This window comes from Odontomachus brunneus, unplaced genomic scaffold (genome assembly GCF_010583005.1).
Source record: "Odontomachus brunneus isolate Ranch 3 - 2012 unplaced genomic scaffold, Obru_v1 Obru_scaffold_309, whole genome shotgun sequence".
NCBI classification, from domain to species: domain Eukaryota; kingdom Metazoa; phylum Arthropoda; class Insecta; order Hymenoptera; family Formicidae; genus Odontomachus; species Odontomachus brunneus.
The window spans coordinates 28,740-50,836 of NW_022639759.1; the positions used below are offsets into that span (position 1 = coordinate 28,740).

The 22,097-nt window shown below is 30.2% G+C and overlaps 2 protein-coding genes across 4 annotated transcripts in view; one reads left to right on the forward strand and one right to left on the reverse strand.

The window, feature by feature from the left end:
- Positions 1-266: 266 nt before the first annotated feature.
- Positions 267-2,010, reverse strand: LOC116853345. The gene is made up of 5 exons (XM_032834399.1): positions 1,868-2,010; positions 1,394-1,524; positions 1,196-1,272; positions 387-453; positions 267-299 (listed from the first exon to the last, which is right to left on the reverse strand). Exons 1-5 carry the CDS (start codon positions 1,926-1,928, stop codon positions 267-269), a joined length of 369 nt encoding a protein of 122 aa, XP_032690290.1. The 5' UTR covers positions 1,929-2,010.
- An 8,522-nt stretch (positions 2,011-10,532) lies between these two features.
- Positions 10,533-22,097, forward strand: part of LOC116853351 (calcium-independent phospholipase A2-gamma-like) — a 46,102-nt gene continuing 34,537 nt past the window's right edge. The window contains exons 1-2 of one of the 3 annotated variants that reach the window (XM_032834409.1): positions 10,533-10,869; positions 10,974-11,090. Coding sequence is in view for 2 of the 3 variants with exons in the window: in XM_032834407.1 (XP_032690298.1) it covers positions 10,778-10,869 (92 nt within the window). In the remaining variant the exon portion in view is untranslated. The remainder of the gene's footprint in view (positions 10,870-10,973; positions 11,091-22,097) is intronic. The other 2 variants (XM_032834407.1, XM_032834408.1) reach the window with 2 other exon arrangements.

Sequence of the window (22,097 nt, forward strand, 5' to 3'; positions counted from 1 at the left end):
TGCGCCGTGCGACTTCTATCTGTTTCCTAAGGTGAAATCTGCCTTAAAAGAAACAAGATTTGAGTCCGTTGAAGCTGTGAAAGAGAAAGCGGCGCGCGTCCTGAAGGAGCTGACAGAAGAAGACTTCCAGCACTGCTTCGAACAATGGAAGATTCGTATGGAGCGTTGTAGGGATAGAGGAGGGGTGTATATTGAAGGTGATAATAAGTAAAAATGTATGAAATCAAAATAAAATGTTTTACAGCGTCAGTCTCGTTATTTAATAATCACATCTCGTATGATGGAATATAATACGTCTCCTATAATAAAATATTAATTTATGATTCAAAAACGTAATTAACACAATAAAAATCATTAGTAGATTTTGTTAACAAAATATTATTTACCTTTATTTCTCCTGGAAATAGTTTCACAATTTCATCTGCTAAGTAATGAAAACGATTAGTATTAATTCTGTAATAAAGACAAAATGTTATTCGTAAGACTATACGTTATAAGTATATCGTCAGTGTGTCGTGGAAAAGTCTCCTATGTGATTTTTAGTGACATTCATTTGTATCATTGTATCATATATAGTATCATATATAGAATTTCATTCTGAATATCATGATATAAATATTTTGATATCTCAAAAAAATCTCAAAGGAAATGTTTCCACGACAACAACGATATTTTAAGTGTATTTCACTAGAAAAAAACCTTTCTAAAGAAAACAACGATAATTATACAAATACTTGCATTTTTTGAGTATCGCAACCAAATTCCGAGGTAATCACTATATTAACTAGTTTCAACCTAGCACTGTTATCTAAACCTATTCTTTTATATTGAGCAAGAATATTTTTTCCTTCTATAGAACTGTTTAATATTTTATTGATATCCTGAAAGACCAAAGTGAATACAGAATATTTCACATTGCTTACTGAAACATTATAACATTTGAAATATATTATATATGTATGATTAAGGAAACTTTAATCTTACACTGTTATATATGTTCGGATTTTCTGTAGATTGATATATAATACGAGCAGTGCAATCTTCTTTTTGTACTGTCTGAAAGACAGGAACCTCCAGCTTGTCAATCAAAAAAATTGATGTTTCATTTGAAGAGATCACTGAGCTATCATCTTTATCGAAAATTTCACTAGTTCTGTGCCCTATAGTGAAATCATGATATTCTACAATAACTGACGTTGGATCACCACTAGTTAAATTGGATTCGATTTTCCTTCTTTTATTATCAAAGATAATTTGGTCTACAATATTATCCTGCAAGCACAAATATAAAAATATTTCCCACTCGTCTTTAATTTTGCAAATATTTACTAGAAAAATGTTTTAGGAAAAACGGAAGAATATTAAATATATCAAAATCAAAACAGAAATTCACCTGTTTACACGAGAGAGAAAGACTCATTTTCTCAAAATTCATGCGATCAACTGTCTTTGGCATTATTTTTTTTAAATATTTTGCATTGTTCTCAAAAAGACATGGTATATCGTTTATTGTGATACCGTTTCCTACGAATAAATAATAAACAAGATGGTATATATATATATATATATATATATATATATATATATATATATATCATAAATAATCTCGAAAATAATCGTATTTTCAGAGAAAATCCTATTTGGATATAGACGTTAAGAGATATTCTTTAATCAAGAGGAAATGTTCGAAACAATATTTCTTTTAATAGAGAAAGGGATAATGTACGTCAATAATCGGATAGGACTACTTTATAATCAAACATCATTTCTTGATATGAAGAAAACTATCGATATATGCGGCGTTTTATTACAATAAATATGAAACATTATCTTAAAACTCTCTCTTGATAATGTTACATTTACTTACCTTTAAATACGGGAACAAATAGCTCAAATCCGATACTTTTCAGAAAAGCTTTACAATCCATATTACACGAATGTTATTGAACATTACACAACACTGACGTTCTTCGTGACTTGGTTGCTGCCTGTCGCTGTCTGTCGGTAAATCAAAGATATTTCACTTTAGGTTACGCGCTGTAAGCGTAATGCTATCTCTCTTCCGCATGTAAATAAAATAACATTTATAACGTGTGAGAGCCCAAAGCGACCCCAATGTAGCTTTAGTCTTACTGTGTCCTGCGTGATCACGTTCTGTGTACGAATCATCAAAACTACATCGCGTATAATATAAATGTACAGCGTATATGCGTATATACAACGTATTGTGTATATACAAACCGTACAGACGTCTCAACCATAGTATTAGTTCTGCAGAATATAGAATAGAAGCAGTAACATGCTTATGGTTGAGGCAACTATATATGAAGTATGTAGCAACGGAATACTACGCATCGTAAGAACTATAGTTGTGAGAACCGTATTGATGAGGATGTGGCAACTGTAGTTTTGGATGTTATATAAATTTAACTTGAATTCATATTCATTTTTACTTTAACCATAGACACTGTGGTTATAACAACCATAGCAGTTTTCTGCGTGCACTTTTTGTTGAAGATTTTTGATCAGCACCTCATAAGCTACAAAATATCTTAGTTTCAGTTAATTCGACTAAAACCACTTTTTTCATATGATTAGTGCGGAGTCCTTTCGAAAAAAACTTTATTACTTAAATTTAATAAATATCTGTAAATGAAACATGTTTCCATATAAGGTGTATATTTATTTTTTCCGTTACTTGTAAAACTAAAATCTTGAAGTCATGAAATGAAACAAATTTAACTTTTAACTTTTTAATTACTTTTTTTTATTAACTTAACTTTTAATTCAATTAATTTCATTATGGGTTAACTTTATTTTAACTAAGTTAAATTTTTAAAGTCATTAACTTTAACTTAACTTAGTTAAAAAAAAGTTTACTTACCCAACCCTGAATATGCCCTTTCAAAATCTGAGAACTTTTTCGATTATCTCTATTACTAAAAAAGATATGCATTTTTTAAACTATTACGATAAAATGACATTTCCTTTGCATTTATGAATAATTCTAACGTTTCAACACGTCTTTATTATGTGATGCTTATTATAATTTAATTCTAATTCTTAATAAATATATGTGTTTATCAGTCTATTAACAATCGAGAAAAAGAAGTCAAAATACGGTGATTTTTACCGGAGTTATAATAAAGTAGCTGGGGTCCTTCAAACCCCAGTGAAGCATTTACGTATGCGAAAAATAAGTGTGTATACCTAGGGTTAATGCAGACTCATCTTGAGAAAAATCGAGATATTGACCAATAAAATGCAACAAATTTAATTATTATACGTGCATTATAGAATTTTGGCTTAACCACCGTGGCATAAAAACTTGTTCAAACCTGTTCAGAAACGTGATCTGACTATGTAGTTATTATGTAAATTTCTATAGTTATTATGTAATTTTGTAGTAATATTGACCCTAAAACAATTTCGATAACCAAATATAAACGAAGATTCGAATTAAACGCTTCAAATGAACAGCCATTTTGGTGCCGCCAAGTTTGTTGAAAAAAATACCCATGGCATATTTATTAAGTTAAAATGTCGGGAACACGTTTTGGACACTTTTCCGAGCGATACTAACACATTTTTATGGAGAAAATAGCGGAAGAAAAAAAATAGTCCTAAAAATATGCGTTTTTTATTTTATTTTGCAAAAATTTTGCATAAATTGTGATTTTTTTTAAATTTTCTCAACACTATTCGATAGAGCAACATCGAAATTGGTAGGAATGGTACTCTTTATAAATAACATCTCATTTCTGTAGTAAAATAAATGGCTCAAGTCAACGTAAAATTTCAGCACATTTGGGCGTTAATGGGTCTAGATACTCACCGCGATCATGTTCGTCATGACGTTATAGGTAAGAAATGGCGAGGTGAGTAGACGAATAAGATTAAAAATAACACGTTAAAAATTATAGCATGCCATTTTCAACTTTACTGAAAAAAATATCTTGAGATCTCAGTCGAGATCTCATTTGAGATCTCACTTGAGAACTTAATTAAGATTTTCGCAAGATTTCTCAATTAAGATTTCAAGACACTTTTTCAGTAAAGTTATATCTTCCATGCGTTAAATTTATGTTTCTCAGTTTTAAAAATAATAACGTTCTCCACTTATTGATTTGATATCGTGGTGAATATTTCTGCAACGTTGTTGCAAGATTGCGGCAATGTTGAAATGTCTGCCTTCAAAAACATTGCAATGTAACATTATAAGAAATAATGAAATGTTATAATGAAATGTTAAATATAAATGTAAAAATAAATTTATGCTTTATTTCCTCATATCTCGCGAACGTTAGGAACCACAACATTCTGTCGCACATATTCCAAACGTTCACACGTTCGCGTGTCTTCCCTTTTTGTAGGCTTCGATCTTAAAGCAGTGGGCGACTACTCACCATGATAAACGTTGCCTAATTTTGATGATTAAGCGATCCGTAGCGATCTTCATGCTCTGATACAATATTCTTATACTTATACTTTATATTTATACAAGTATTTTTATAACAGAACATTATAACATATTTACTGGCAAATATTAAAGCAACGCGAACAACGTACGACGAATATTTATTGGTAAATGTATATTAGTAAACTAGTAACTCTATGATTACTTTTAGATTTTTAACGAATGATTATAATGGTTAATCAAAACAAAAAATATATATAGTTTAAAACAAATGCTAAGAAATTTAAATTAAATAAATCTAATTCTCATCTAAAAAAATTGTTGAAAAATATTATTTTAAATAATAGTGTTTTTTCATATAATAATATAGTTTGTTTCAACGAAATAACAGTTTTAAAAAATGATTTATTTAATAGATTATTTTTAAAAATGGAATACACATGAGGAAAACATATCTCTACCGAAAAAAATGTCTTGAGATCTCAATTAAGAAATCTTGTGGAAATCTCAATTCAGTTCTCAAATAAGATTTCAAATGAGATCTCAATTGAAATCTCAAGACACTTTTTAGTAGGGAAATTAAAGATATTTTAATGAAAGAAAATTTCATGTTGAAAAAATTTTCTTTTGATAATCAATAATAGCCGTAATAACTGTAATGTTTTATTATCAATTTTGATGTGTGAAATTTACGAACCATTGACATAAAATATTTCAAAAGTACATATGACACGCAAATGCGCACCAATAAATCCTGTTTTAATCTTATTGAATGAATTTCTGTTGACGCGGTCTGTTGACTGCATTTCGGGCTAAGGCTTTCAGGTGGCGAGCCAATTCATGTTAAACAAATAGCACGGTTTGACGAGCCTCCTCAAACGACCAATAGAAGTACAACGTCACACAGATATGACTAAGCGGGAGCATTGTTTATCGCGAACCTGATTTACCGCATAACGTTGGCATCATCCGATCCACGTGCGATCATCCGAACTTGTGATCATGCCAAGTGATAATTGTCCAAAACGTGTTTGCTTGAAAAATTATATATACACATATTTATCGTAGAAAGTATGTTATAAAGCATTAAAGGTAAATGCAGTTGACAACCACGTTTAATTACGTCTTGTATCTTATCAGAAATATGCACAGTATGTTTGATAAGAGCGTGTACAGCAAAACTTTTTCCTCGAAACCGTTAGAGGGGGGATATGAACGCGAGCCAATAGCGGGGCTCTTCTCCCAAGATGCTTTGTCTAGAAAGCCTTAGTTATCGTTTGACTTTCGTCACAAAAGGGCGTATTTCAACATGAGTGCCGCGTACGCATCACGTTACGAAGCTGTGTTTCTATGTTCGCATCCGAAAGGACCAAAAATGTCGCGCGGAGCGGCTGCTAAGTATATGAAGAAGTCTAAGGCGTTTGTGAGTAAGTGGGTGAAACGTTATTCCGAGGTCAAAAACGTTGATGACTTGCCGGATCGTGGCTCTGTGCAGAAAACGACGAAAAAGGAGGACAAAATGATTTTACGGGTGTTTGAGAAGAATCCTTGTTTATCATTGCGTGGCGGGCAAGCGGTTTTACTTAAAAAGGGTCTAAATATATCATGTCATACTATAAGAAGACGTTTACTGGCTCATAAAGTGAAATTTCGAAGCACGATAACGAAACCGTTGCTGTCTGAAAAACACGTCGAAAAAAGACTTGCTTGGGCAAAAGAAAATTTGGACCGCTATTGGGGCAACGTAATTTTTTCAGATGAAGCTTCGTTTTGGGCAAAGTCTTCTATCAGACGTGTCTGGTCTACCCAGGCCAATAGACTCATCGAGCGGACCGTTAAACATCCGGTAAAGGTGCACGTCTGGGGCTGTTTCTCAAAACAGGGATTTGGCACTTTACACATCTTTACACAAAATTTGGATGCTGCTAAAATGGTCCAAATATATGAGAGAGCTTTATTACCATCTGCCCAAAGGTGGTTTACGAGGAAAAATGAAAATTGGCTACTGCAAGAGGACAATGATCCGAAACATCGGAGTAGACTTTGTACTGCGTGGAAACAAGAAAATGACGTTGACGTACTGGATTGGCCTTCACAGTCGCCAGATGCAAATCCAATTGAAAATGTTTGGGCGCTTATAAAGTTTAAGCTCCGAGGAAAGAAAATATGGACCGTCAAGCAGTTAATTCGACAGATTCGATTTATATGGAGATCTTTGTCTGAAGATTATGCTGTAAAATTAGTAGAAAGTATGCCTCGGAGATGCCAGTCAATTATTGATAATGGAGGCGACTGGACAACTTATTAATAATAAAACATCGCAGTTTATATCATGCATAATGTGTACAAATTTTTTCCATTTATGTATTATCCTAAGTTTTTGAGTTTTGCCGTACACGCTCTTATCAAACATACTGTACATACACTTATTTGTTGTTTTTAAAGTGTACGCAGTTGCTATTTCGGTGCACGATTCTTCCTGCAAATATTTTAACAATTCTCCAAATTACGTAATTATTAGGTTTTACTAAGCTTAATTATTATTTTATTAAGCAGTATTATATTTGTAACATATATTAACGAATATCAGTGAGAGTATGTGCGAAAAACTAACTAATAAAAAACAATTTTGCTTTTTAAAATTGTATTACACATTTCTTATAAAAAAGCAACAATAATAGAGAAACGAGTACAAGTATAAAATGGTACAACGGTTACAAATAGCCAGTTTAAATGGCCATTTAAAGGTGTATATATGCTATTCCTGGTAAAAATTGTTCTCATAATTTTTCATACAATTTCTTATATTATTAATTTTTTTTATATTATTATGTCATTAAATCTAAGGGGGCAATACTGTTTCTTGGCTGAAAAAGGAGGCTATATTTGCGAATTTTTTTCTCAGAAACTACGCGGCCGGTTATTTTGAAACTTGGTACACTATATACTATATATTTTATTTGTATGTCAGAATTTTTATAAATATGTATGTTGCGAAATATAAAAGTTATTGAAAAATAATTCTATGTGTTTAATAATATGTATAAATAACTATAAACGTGAAACTGAAATGAGTTTTTGCTCCATAGCGCGCATATTTCATGACTCGTTAATCTGAAACAAGAAGGCCAAAAAGATCATTAAACTAGGGACATTCAGTTATCGCTGGAACTAGGGATGTTGAAAACAGATAGTTTTTTAGCAAGTTATAGGTATTTGAAAAAACGCTCAAAAAATCGCCTTAAAAATCGACAGTTTTTTATTGAAAATAAATAAAAAAAGTTAATATATTTTAATTTCGCTAGTTCGGGCGAAAATAGCACATGCTTTGAATATGTAGCTATAGGCAGAAGTCGATCGGTTCAGCAGTTTGTCTCAAATCGTGCGCGCCAGTTAGAGAAAAATCGTTTTGAGAAAAACACGTTTAAAGTTTCGGGTACTATTTAAGCTTATATTTTTAATATTTACGTAAGTTTCAACCTAATCAGTGATTCCAGGCCCATAGATCAAACACACCCGAGTCGTTCTTTTGTTACCTAGAGTTCATAGGACCTTCGTGGATCGCTTCGTGGACCATATATCTGACGAAATTTTAAACGGTTCGGTGAGCATTGAATTTGACCTGCACCGCTTCGAATAATAGGCTGTAACTTACGCAATTTTTCGAATTTTTCGATGCAATAAATAGGAATAGATTCTTAAAAATATATAGTTTAATTAAATGTAAAAAAAGAGAAATCGATTTTTTTAACCAAAGAAACGGTATTGCCCCCTTAACCGTCATGCAATAAGTATTGAAGGCAGCAGCACCGAATAAAATATTAGTCTCGCCATGTAAATAACTTCTACAGAATTTTTGTGATGGTTTATTTGAAAATATATCATGCTTCGATTTTGGTAAAATTTAATACAATCTAAACTGAACAATCGACCAAATTAATTCGCATATGTAAAAGCGCAGTATTTTATTATGATGGAAAAATTTCATTATCTGCTTTTTTATTGCAGTAATTTTCTATACCCTGGAGTAAATTTCTATATCTAGTCCCTGGTAGAAAATTAATTTCTAATTATCGTGCCGGTCTCTCTTACATTATTTATACGTTAAACGTTTCGTCTATATTTTGCGGTTTAAAAGGCGAACAAACTTTAAGATTTTTCTTCCTTAAACTTTAAGTGGGCAATACAAAGCACTTTTTATCAAGTGAGGATTTGGCGTAGTGTCTAAGGCGACGAACGATTATTCAAAAGATGTCTTCGGTTCAAGTTCTCACTAGAGAAAATCTTAAAAATGATGAAAAAATAATATAGAAAAGCTTTTTTTTTTATTGTGTTTTACGAGTATTTATGAATATTTATGAGAAAATGCTCATTCTCTGAGTAATTATGGAAAATTATGAGAAAATTTTCTACCAAAAATTTAATTGAAGAACCTACGAAACAACAGGATCTGCGCACAATCTGCCGCCAATCTAATGTTAGAGTCTGTTAGCAGACTCTGTCAGCAGTCTGACAGCAGATTGATGACGCAGATGTCTATGGATCTGTCGACAGATCCTGCGAATTTGATAGATTCTGTCACCAATCTGATGTCAATCTGCGCACAGATTGCTTACTGCGTTACGTTCTTCAGTAACAATTTAATAACAATATTACTTTTTGTCATTAATAACGTAAATTAATAACCGATATTAATAACATAATTTCTTAGTAACGTAACGCGTTTTCTCGACAACGGTCACGAATACAATCATTACCTTTATTGCTATTTTGTACCTGCAAAATATAGAAGGTATTTCAATAAAGGTAGATAAACATTTAAGAGCTTGGTGAAAAAATTAACAGAAATTGTATCGACTCGGTACTGTTCGACATTAATGACATGGCAACAAGTTATTTTTTAGAGTAAACAACGATAACAGTAACGAATCTTCTCAATAGTTTTGACAACTTACATTTAAAAAATAACTTTTCTAATCCTGTAGTCATTACAGTTTTACAGGATGCAAAACAGTTAATAGAAATTTTAAAAAAATATTATTTTAAATAACGGCAACGGTAAAGAGTCATTTGTCAAAATGAGTAACGGTAACGAATTATTTTTTTTCATAGCTTTAAGTAATAGTAACGAATATTTGTAGAAAAAATGACATTTCCAATTCAATTACGCTATTACAGTTTTACAGTGCACGAAACAATTAATAGAAATTGCAAAGAATCGTTACTTGAAGTAACTTCAATAGTAAGAAATTATTTGTCAAAATAAATAATAATTTTTATTTATAATTTCTTTTTTTTTCATGACTAACGAACAGTGAACAAGTTATTTTTTAAAAAAAAGTACATAGAGAAAAGAATATATTCTCATTTTAAAAATATCTTTATTTTTTACATATAAATCTTCAATTAAGACTATATTACGTTAAAAGATAAGTTTCTTATATTAATATATTTTATATAATTTAATAACAGATTTAAGAACATATAGATAACAAGAAAATATATATTTTTATTACTCAAAACTAATTTTCATGAATGAAAAGTGCAAAATATTAAATTAAAAATATGAAATTTTTAGATATCGAAAGAAATCGTCATAACATAAAAATAATCATATTATACTTCTTAGAAAACTATTGTGTTAAAATAAAATTATAACATTATTAAAATTCAAAACTTAAAAATTCTTCTAACAAAATTATTTATCGTTACTTATGTATGAAACAATGATTGTTAATTTGAATATATTAGTTTTAAATGGATATCAATTTATTTTTTGTGCAACTTTCCGAATCCTGATCAATATAAGTATAAAAATGCACGACGCACGTGGCGCAATGTTTACGTGTGTGATCGTCTACGTAGTAAACAAATAAAGTGGAATGCGTCGCGCGGATTACATCAGAGAATGCAAAGAAACGTGGTCGTATTGTGGCTGATGCGATCGTCGCGTTGTGTGTGACGCGGAAGTAAATCTACGCGACTATCCCGGGTTGGCCCGCTAGTGTCGTACGATGTTATTTACGAGAAGTCATTTGCCGTGCCGAGAGACGCGACGCGGTGCTTTGGTCACGCGCTACTTTGGTATAAAGAACGAGACGGGCTGGGTCAGGTTTAGTAACTGTGAAGGTTTGGGACGATACGGTCGATTCGTATCGCAACTCAGTTAAACATCAATTTGATTAGAACGAAACTTTCATACCTTTCATCACGCAATTACGCAACACACAACGATCAAATTATAATCACGATTCTATCGAACCGACATCGCGTTCACAATAAAGAAAGAAATTGCGAAGAAAACATCAGATTGACACTTTGTGCTTTACATTTTCTATATTTCTGAGGGAAGTGCGTTGAATGTACAGTGTTTTGCAAATCGCAAATAAAAACGGTGCAATGTCTCTCAATCGACACGTGAAACATTGTCGCAAATGTATCTTATCAACTAGGTAAGTCAGATTGTTGATTAAGCATGGTACAAGATGACTAGACCTCTTATTTTTTCTGAGACAGTTTTTTTCCCAAACTTCTTGTTTTCCACTTTTTATTCCAGATTTTTTTTAATGCTATCTGGGATGCAGATTTAACTAAACTGTCCCGGTTTGACTCGGTATAGAGACTTTTTTTAATCTCGACAGAAAAGGTCTTTTTAAGAAAATTCACAACTCTGGTAATATAGCAGCTTTACCTATTCTTAATTTTAAACAAGAATAACAAAGATTTTATCTTTTAACAATAATTTCTATTTTTATTCTGTAGTTTTTACTCTAATTATTCATTTGTTGTTAAGTTATTTTTCATATATCAATAAATGATATATTGTTTCATATATATACACATACATATAAATTTCAGTAATATCTTCTTCCTCCCATATTCCACACATTGATGAAGTGTGTCGGATTTGGGGCTGGGAAATCTAATCACTTTACTAAGACAGTATCCAGACGCACAAATGTCCAAAATCGAGTCATAAGACGTCTTTAAAGCAATTTTAAGACATCTTTAAGACAATACTTTATAAACTTGTCTTAAAGACAACTTAAAGACGTCTTAAAGACGTCTTATGTCCCACTTTTAGACATTGTGCTGTCTGGGTAGTATACGTAATACCAAGTACATACCCAGTAAACATCAAGTAACAGTAACATTATATAAATGTTATAATTTTCCAATTAATAACCCAGTGAAGAATAAGTGGTCGAAATAACATCAAATCGACGTCGATTCAATTAAATTTTATCGAAATGTAATCGATTGCTGCAGTGTCGATAATTTTTCGATGTGTTTCGTTTATAATAGAATACAATTGTATTTCTTATATTATCAATATAACATATATATTTTTTTAAATAAATAGTTTATATAATTATTTTTAATAATTTACCAATTTAACATCAATTTGACATCGACTTGACATCGGTTAGAGATTTGACTTAATTATGATATATCTCTCGTGAGGACGTAGAGCGGATTGAGATGAACACAAAAGTCTCATATTGTTTTGCGTTATTCTCAATAATAACCGAGAAATTGTAAAAGATTAAGGGAAAACGCATGCTGAATGGTTAAGGGAGGAGCGCTCGCGACCCGGTAAAATAGCAGGCAGATGTCAGCATGCGATTTACATCGCTACAATCCTACGTCTTACCGTACTGCGGCGAGGCAAGATGTAGGAATACAACGATATAAGTACAGACAGCGATACGTTATTTTTCCAATCACCGCGCGCTGACATCCGCGCGTTATTCCACACAGCACAAAACATATCAGCAAACCAGATAGCACAGGATGTCCTATAGACGTCCATTTTATGTCCATTTTACGTCCGCACATCCATGGACATGCAATGGACGTCCATAAGATATCCGATTTTGGACATCGGTTAATATCCATTATTTGGATATCCGATCATGGATATACATAAATGTCTTAAATATAAAATTTGACTATAGGCATGTTGAGAATACGCGCTATCAACGCTGCATATCATTTTATCCCCAGGCAGCAACGTCACGTTATTTTCACATCGATAAATGATGATTATCAATCCTAGACGTCATGTAACCAATAACTAACATTTAAAAAACGTGAACAGTTTTAACGTGATAATAACGTCATTTAAAGACGTCTATAATACGTTTTTGAGAGGTCATTTTTAATCAGCTGTTCGATAAGCAAAGAATGTGACAGATTTTTATCTAATATTTATTTATATCAACTGTGATGTATGTAACCAACAGATTATTATTTATACACGTTGTTATTTATTTTTTATGTGCTTGCATCTCAAGCATTTGGTTCTTAGAAATAAACCTTATAGAACTTGTCCTACCATTTCTTACTCACGAACATTGCATCGTTGCAATTATCCAGTTAGTAGGATGATGTTCAAGATATGTTAATGAGAAAATGTTGACCAGATAGCAGAGAGATGAATAGAAGTTCATAGAGAATTTATTTTAAAGAATACCTAAATAATTAGAAAAATGAATATCTGAAGAATTCCTGAAGAATTATCCGAACCTAATTTATTCTAAAGTATTCTTTGAAACTTTATTATAATAAATATTTCACGAATCATTACTTGGGATACTCTGAGAATTTGTGAGAAATTACTATTATTAACTGATTTTATTTACATTTTATGGCTACAGTATTAGACAGATACCCCATCACTTATAATAAGCGCTGATTTGTATGTTTATATATAAATTTAATTAATTTAATTAAATTTTATATAATAAGTTAGATTTTTCTCTTTTTTTTTAGTAGTACTATTTTATAATTACTCAAAGTTTATAGTCCTTTATGACTTTATTCAATAATAGTTAACAATAAAGAATTTCTATTATAAAAAGTTAAAGATAACAAAATAAAATTTGCTGGATTTTGTAGATCTTACCTCATTAGCTAAGGGTTAAATTAACAATAAAAGTACAAAAAATATAATTTTTATTGAAATTACATCATTTTATTAAATCATATTGTCAGAAAATTATATTAATGCGTTAATTACAACATATATAGATAAAATCTGTGACATTTATATCGATCGATGAAGCGGTGTCGTGTCTAAAGCAACAGATTCATAATCGAGAGGTGTCTCGCGGATCCAAGTTCGAGTTCCACCAGTGCCAGTGAGAATTTTTAAATGTGATGTAATATTGGAATCAAGTAATCTAAAATTTCCAAGTGAAATCAGCAAACGCTGTGACATTTACGAATAGTTTCTGTTAGAAAATTGAACCGAATAAGAACATTAAAAATAATGTCCAGTGGATCTTTTTTGAATATTCCAAGAACGTTCAAAATAGGTAAAAATATCCAAACTTGAACGTCCACTGGACGTCCATAAGACGTCTATATGCTATCTGGGAATGTCTCCAGAATATTACATTTAAAATATTAAATATTCTGGAGATAATCTCAGAAATATTCTAGAAATGTCTCTGCAATGTCTTATGTCACCAACTTGTAATATTGTTGAAATATTTTGGAGACATTGCAGAGATATTCTGAAATATTGTTGAGATATTTTGGAGACATTACAGGGATATTCTGAAATATTGTTGAGATATTCTGGAGACATTGCAGGGATATTTTGAAATATTACAGGGATATTTTGAAATATTGTTGAGAAATTCTGGAGACATTACAGGGACATTCTGAAATATTGTTGGGTAATTCTGGAAATATTGAAACCTTGTACAAAAAATAAATTTATGATATATCTTCAACTAACACGCCAGTTTATGTTAATTTTAAATAAAATTTAAGTCTTCCCTGATGGAAAAATTTTACTGAAATTATAATGAAACTTACTGAAAACGTAATGAAATGTGCTGAAATTTTGCTGAAAAACACAATCAATTGATCTACGTTCATTATGATTTCAGCAATATTCATCGAAAATCAGCAAAATCGTGGTAAATTTCAGCAATATTAATTGAAAATCAGCGAAATTTCAGTAAATTTCAATAAGTTTCAATAAAATTCAATAGAAAATCATTGAAATTTAAAATCAAGAAAAATGTCCCATACAGCAGTAACGTTGAATCAATTTTCTTCATGTCTCATATAACTGCTAGGAACCGAAGATTGTTAAACATACTCTAAAATTTTCGTGACCTTCCTCGATAATTTCGAATCCGAAGCGGTTATGCCCGGTCATCCATCCATGCCTCACTTTGTTAAAGGTGTGCCTAACCTGATGATCGCGCGGCACGCGATGATGCCAATGACTCCAACGAGTTCTTACAGTTTATGCTTATATAATATGTACTTATAATGTTCACAGTATATTATAACGTACCTAGCAAATACGCGCGTTGACTCGCCAATATATTTTATTTAATATCTCTAAAGTTTATGTGATTATTTACAAAATGACTTCGACCATTCTTTTCAGTTTAATGTTCTTTATGTATTGTTTGTTATCGATACAACTTGCATCAGACTCTATAATAGAGTATACCCTTATAGAAATATCATACTAAAAATCATTGATAATTACTTATTATCCAGTATTCTTAATATTGAAAATAAGTAATTATCAATGATTCTTAGTATGATATTTCTATAAGGGTAATAGAGAATATTTTGAAATAAAATAATATTTCTCATGGTTTGCGCAAAATTGCTTAAACGCATTTCAATTTTATATATAAACAATAAGAAAAATATATATGATTATAGTATATTGTAATATAATATGAATAATACATATGTATTAATATAATAAAATTTAATAATAATTTATTTTATTATTATTATTATTTTTATATATCAATAATATAATTTTCAATGTTCCTCAAATATAGTTACAATATTGCAAAATATTGTAATTTTTATTCAATATACATTCAACATTGCAGCTGTATCTGGTTATCAATATTGAAAAATCAATATAAATTTCATGCAGAAAAACATCCGCACTTCTATCTTCAATGTTGCATCAACGTCTCATCAACGTTCTTTCAATATTTTGTGCTGTATGAAAATTATTTAGTATGTTTATCATTGTTGTTAGCACTGGTCCGTACGGATGTTTGGGAGATGAAAGATAAAAATTTATATTTATATACATATATATTTATGCTTATGTGTCTCATATTTATATTATAATAAATATGGACATTTTCACTACAATAAGTATGGTACTTCTTTAAATTTGTAATAATTTTTTTAAAGACATCTAATTAAATTGACTATCTTTATAAATAATATTAAATTTCATATATCTTTTAATCTACAAGCAAATATTCCATGTTAATTAACGATTGCTCTAAATGCAATGTTACATGCAAATTAATAATCGTATGAATTAATTTTGAAACATAATGAAGAAATCAGATTTTCATATGATTTCAGTAAAGTTCGATTTCAATAATTTTCATCGACATTTCAATGAGAGAATTTTCATATTCTAACATGTAGAAAAATAAAAAAACAACAATCAATCAATAAATGAGGTATATTAAGTACTTATTTTCAATTCATTATAAATTGTAATTCTTTCATCAAGTTTCAGCGCAATTCAGCAAAATTTTCAAAATTATTGAGAAATGTTTTTACGACATTTTTTCATGAATATTTTAGCAAAGTTTCAATACAATTTACTCAGTTTTCATTACAATTTAGTAAATTTCATTAAATATTTTAATATTTTTTTATTACTTTTTATCAATATTCACTAAAAATTCATTGTTTTTTTACACTTTTCACTACAATTCATAATAAAAATCATGATTTATAATGAAATATTTTCAGTAACTTTTCAATAACTTTCATTTCTCACTTTGACGATTTCATTGTATTTTCAACGTTTTCATTGCATTTTACACAAATTCTTTCCATCAGGGTTTTAATTGATTTCTCACTATTTTCACATCAAAAAATTTACTCGGTACTAATCGGACGCGAACTCGAGAACATATCTTCAGGTTTGTAGTCCCTTATGAAAAATTACTATTAGTAGCACTATTAGAACTATAGCACTAATGATATTTTCGCTATAGTGACCCTATTAGTGTCACTATTAGTGACACTATTAGTGGTAATAGTTCTAGTAGTTACTTTTAAAACGTTAAAAACAATGGGTTAAGTTCACTCTTTTTCATTAAAAAAAGATTTTTTCAAATGTTTTGGAAAAACGTTTTTAAAATATTAAATAAACGTTTTTTTAAATACTTATTAAACTTTTAAATACTTATTTACGTAACATTTATAAATATTATAAAAATTTAAATGTTTCTCTTTTCGTAAATTTCACACTTTATTGTTTCACACGCTACTTAATTCAATTTAAATTGTATTTCGAAAATTTGCTTATCATGCTGGGGGACTCGAACCTGAGACTACTTCTTGAGTCGTTCATCTTACCCACTGCGCCACTGTCACTTTTACCAAGAGACACTATATTGTATTCATATGGTATATCCATATACGAAAACAAATGATTTATTAAAAAGAAAAGAATATATCTTTTTAAATGTAAAAAGTATGTTTGAAAAATAAATATTAAATCAATACTAAAGAAATGTTTGTTTAAATATTATTTTAAACGTTTTATTTAATGTCAAATGAACGTTCAATAAATGTTATATCTCAGACAGCTCATGGATATCTATAAGATGTCCTTTAAAGACATTGAGGATATCCATAAGTCATCCGTTTTATATCCTTCGGCGATTCAATGGATGTTTGTGGGATGTCCGTTTATGACATTGGAGGACATGCTAAAGTCCCCGACATGTCCACAGCATATCCGATAAACCTCTCTCACGCTAGCAGGACCAAATGGGGAACAGAATCGAATGAGACCTATCGCATTTTTTAGAACTGATTTTGTATTATTTTTTATCACAAAAAAAAATTTGTACCACGTGCCATTTAAAAAAAAATGGTGGCGCTGCTAACTTGATATCAAGCTAGCAGGACCAAAAAAAAAATAAAAAAATAAATAAACCATGGTACACAATTAGTACTGAATTTGTACCATTCGAAATAAATCGAAAATTTTATATTTTCCCCTTTAAACAACCTTATCTAAACCTAATATAAACCTCTCTTATCTAAACCTAATATAAAGATAGCAGGATCACGATTTTTTCACTTTTTCTTGATGGTGCAAATTAGTACAAATTCAAAAACGATAAAATCTATCATTTCTTGTCGTTTTTTACCAGTTTTTATTTTATTCTCTTTATATTAAGTTAGCAGGACCATATTTTTTTAAATAGTACGGGGTACAAAATTATTTTTTATGGTACAAAATAGTACACAATGAGTAATGAAAAACGCAATAAATATAATTTGATTCAATCGATTTAATTCTTAATAATCGAAAGAGAGAAATTTTAAGGTTGGTTAAATGTGAGGTTAAACAGTTCTAACAAGTAACACTAGGGAAGTGATAATCACCGATTTTCTTGAAACTGCGCATACAAGTAGTTCTTCAAAAACTATTAAACACGTATTTTTTTCCCCAAAAACGAATTTTGGGGTAGAAATCGCCCCTACAAATTTTGGTGGGGAGGTAAGAGGTACTTTACAAACTGTTTGTAGGATTCGTATGAAATTTGGTATCTAAGGCTTCTTGGCCTCGCTGATTTCGAATTTGAAGTCAGTTATTGAAAATTCAAAATGGCGGATACAATATGGCGGACGGATTTTAATTTTATTAAGGATTTCTATGAAACATGGTATGTAGGGGTTTTTGGCCTCGCTGATTACAAATCTGAAGTCAGTTTTTGAAAACTCAAAATGGCGGATCCAATATGACGGACGGATTTTCATTTTTTTTAAGGATTTCTATGAAACATGGTATCTAGGGGTTTTTAGCCTCACTGATTACGAATCAAAAATTCTTTTTTGAACTGCTTTTAGCATTACCCAGGAACAACGACGTGGACGTAGTAACTTTTTGTTCCCATTGGGGTGATTTATTAAAAGTGAGTCCCCTTGTCTCTCACTTTTCGGGAGGTTTTTGCTGTGAGTCCCCTTGCCTCTCACAATATCGGGAGTTTTTTGCTGTGAGTTCCCTTGCCTCTCACAATATCGGGAGTTTTTTGCTGTGAGTTCCCTTGCCTCTTTCAATATCGGGAGTTTTTTTATGTGAGTTCCCTTGCCTCTCACTTTTCGGGAGGTTTTTGCTGTGAGTTTCCTTGCCTGTGACTTTTCCGCTATCAAAACTTTCAAAGAATATTTGGGTGTCAACAGATTCTTTGATTAAATTTTTTAAATGAAGAGCAAATAATCTTTCTTCTTTTATAATTACTGTTTCCAGATTGTATTCTGGACGATTAAAACTTTGTTATAATAAGAGAACAATATTTTTTGGGTTCATCGACATTTTTGAAGGTTTTTTCCTTTGACCAATGATGGCGTTAGTTTAAAATTAAACTTACCTAATATTGAGTTTTAAAAAATTCTTCTTATACTGTAAAAAAAAGAAAGTAAAAATCAATATTTACCTGCTATTGCAGTATAAATATAACTGAATTAAATGTACTATACTATTAAAATGTTAAAATATTATACTAAATATTTAAATGTGTTATACTCCGTTACGCCGATTCTGGACAGACCGATTCGATCTTACGTGTAAGCAGATATAGCTGCTGGGCTGACTGACATCTACAAATGTATGCTATGTGGCACAACCAATACTTACCTGCTCTTGCAGTATAAATACAACTGATTTAAATGTGTTATAAAGATTAAAAAATATTCAAAAAACATAAGGCGTCTACTTTATTATTTTAAAGATGAATCTTACATGTGAGAAGATATGGCTGCTGAGGTGACTGACATCTACAGATACTATAAGGAACTGGTGCTTGAACTCACTTGCGAATTATTAATAAAGACCAAGAACCTAATAATTAAAAGAACCATATAAACTCGCAGGTAAGTTTGAGAATCAATTTCATATAGAATTTGTAGATATCAGTCAGTTCATCAGTTTTCAGCTGTATCTGCTCACATGTAAAATACATGTAATAAGTATACGCCTCATGTCTTATGCATGTTTTTTAATCTTTATAATACATTTAAAGAAGTTACATTTAGACTGTAGTAGCAGGTAAGTATTGGTTTTAATTTTCTTTTATTCATTCAAGAGCTTTTTAAAATTCAATACCAGGTAAGTTTAATGTATAACTGACGCCCTCAATCTTCAAAAGGGAAAACCAATATTTTCGAAAATGTCGATAAACCCAAAAATTATTTTTCTCTTATTACAAAGAAGTCCACGGCGTTCTTCCTGACAATGAGTAACGCTGAATGTAGTTCAAAGAAGAATTTCTGATTCTTATTCAGCGACTGAAGAAGATCGAAAATTCCAAGTTTCATAAAAATCTAGTTCTGTTTAAAAATCTGTCCGCCATATTGGATCCGCCATTTTGAATTTTCAAAAACTGACTCCAGATTTGTAATCAGCGAGGCCAAAAATCCCTACATACCATGTTTCATAGAAATCCTTAATAAAATGAAAATCCGTCCGCCATATTGGATCCGCCATTTTGAATTTTCGAAAACTGACTTTAGATTCGTAATCAGCAAGGCCAAAAATCCCTAGATACCATGTTTCATAGAAATCCTTAAAAAAAATGAAAATCCGTCCGCCATATTGGATCCGCCATTTTGAATTTTTAATAACTGACTTCAAATTCGAAATCAGCGAGGCCAAGAAGCCTTAGATACCAAATTTCATACGAATCCTACAAACAGTTTGTAAAGTACCTCTTACCCCCCCTCCCCAAATTTGTAGGGGCGATTTCTACCCCAAAATTCATTTTTGGGGAAAAACAAAAAAATACGTGTCTAATAGTTTTTGAAGAACTACTTGTATGCGCAGTTTCAGGAAAATCGGTGATTATCACTTCCCTAGTGTTACTTGTAAGGTTTTAAGGTCAGTGTTTTAAGGGTTAAACAGAAATATTTGCATACTTTTCTCGGTGGAACAAATTAGTACAAATTCAGAAACGATAAAATCTATTGCAATTTGCCGTTTTTCAATGATATTTATTCTGTTAGGTTAAAATTAAATCAGCAGAACCACAATTTTTATAAATAGAACAAGGTACAAAGTCATTTTTAATGGTACAAAATACTACACAATAAGTACTGAAAAATGCAATAAATTTGATTTGATTTTACTGATTTAATACTTAATAATCGAAGCAGGAAGCTTTATTCTTGAAGCTGAGGTCAAAGTTGAAGTTATTTTAAAGGATCGGTAGAAATATTTTTGATACTTTTTTTGATGGTACAAATTGGTACAAATTCTGAAACGACAAAATCTATTATTTGTTTCGTGTTTTTAACAATTTCTATTTTGTTAATCTCATATTAAGTCAATAGGACCACGATTTCTCTTAAAGGATGTGGAATACAAAATTGTTTTTAATAGTACAAAATTACATTAATCGTGTAGTATTTTGTATTCTCAAACATGATTTTGTACCTCGTTTTATTTAAAAAAATATTGTGGTCCTGCTGACTTAGTATAAAAAGAACAAAATGAGGACTGGTAAAAACCGACAGAAAACAACAGATTTTACTGTTTCTGAATTTGTACTAATTTGTACCACCGAGAAAAGTATGTAAATATTTCTGCTTACCCCTTAAAACAACCTCACATTTAACCAACCTGAAAAATAAAATTTTTCTCTTTCGATTATTAAGAACTAAATCGATTGAATCAAATTATATTTATTGCGTTTTTCATTACTCATTGTGTACTATTTTGTACCATAAAAAATAATTTTGTACACCGTACTATTTAAAAAAATATTGTGGTCCTGCTAACTCAATATAAAGAGAACAAAATATAAACTGGTAAAAAACGACAAGAAATGATAGATTTTATCGTTTTTGAATTTGTACTAATTTGTACCATCAAGAAAAAGTGAAAAATTCGTGATCCTGCTATCTTTATATTAGGTTTAGATAAGGGAGAGGTTGTGTAAAGGGGAAAATATAAAATTTTCGATTTATTTCGAATGGTACAAATTAGTACAAATTCAGTACTAATTGTGTGTATCATGGTTTATTTTTTTTTATTTTTTTTTTTTTGTCTTGCTACCCTTATAGAAATATCACACTAAGAATCATTGATTAATTACTTATTTTCAGTATTAAAAGTACAGTATCTAGTAATATTCTGTGATTCAAATACAGCTTTTAGTACTCAAGTATTTCAATATTTAATGTTACAAATCCTACCTTATGATTGATTTCAATACTTAAATATTGATATGTAATACTTCGTCCAGTGATAAAAAGAAAAATTAATAAAGAAACAAGAAAATCGAAATTTAAATTGGTAATGTACCTTAGAAAAAAATTCTTTAAATGAAAGAAATATATTTTGTTACATATAATTTCCTAACTTAAAAAAATATTTGTTAAATTTTAGAAAATATATAATAAATATAAAGAAATATTTTTTTAAATTTGTAAAATAAGCTGTAAAATTATGAATTTATAAATAAAAAATGTGATTTCTTTGATTTAAAATATCTATATATATAAGAATAAACAAATGATTTCTTTACAAGGAGAAAATTAGTATTTTTAAACGTAAAAACTGTTTAAATAAATATTTGCTTGTTTTAAAAGTAAATAAAATACAAGTAAATCATTTTATAAATCTGAATAAATTATTTTC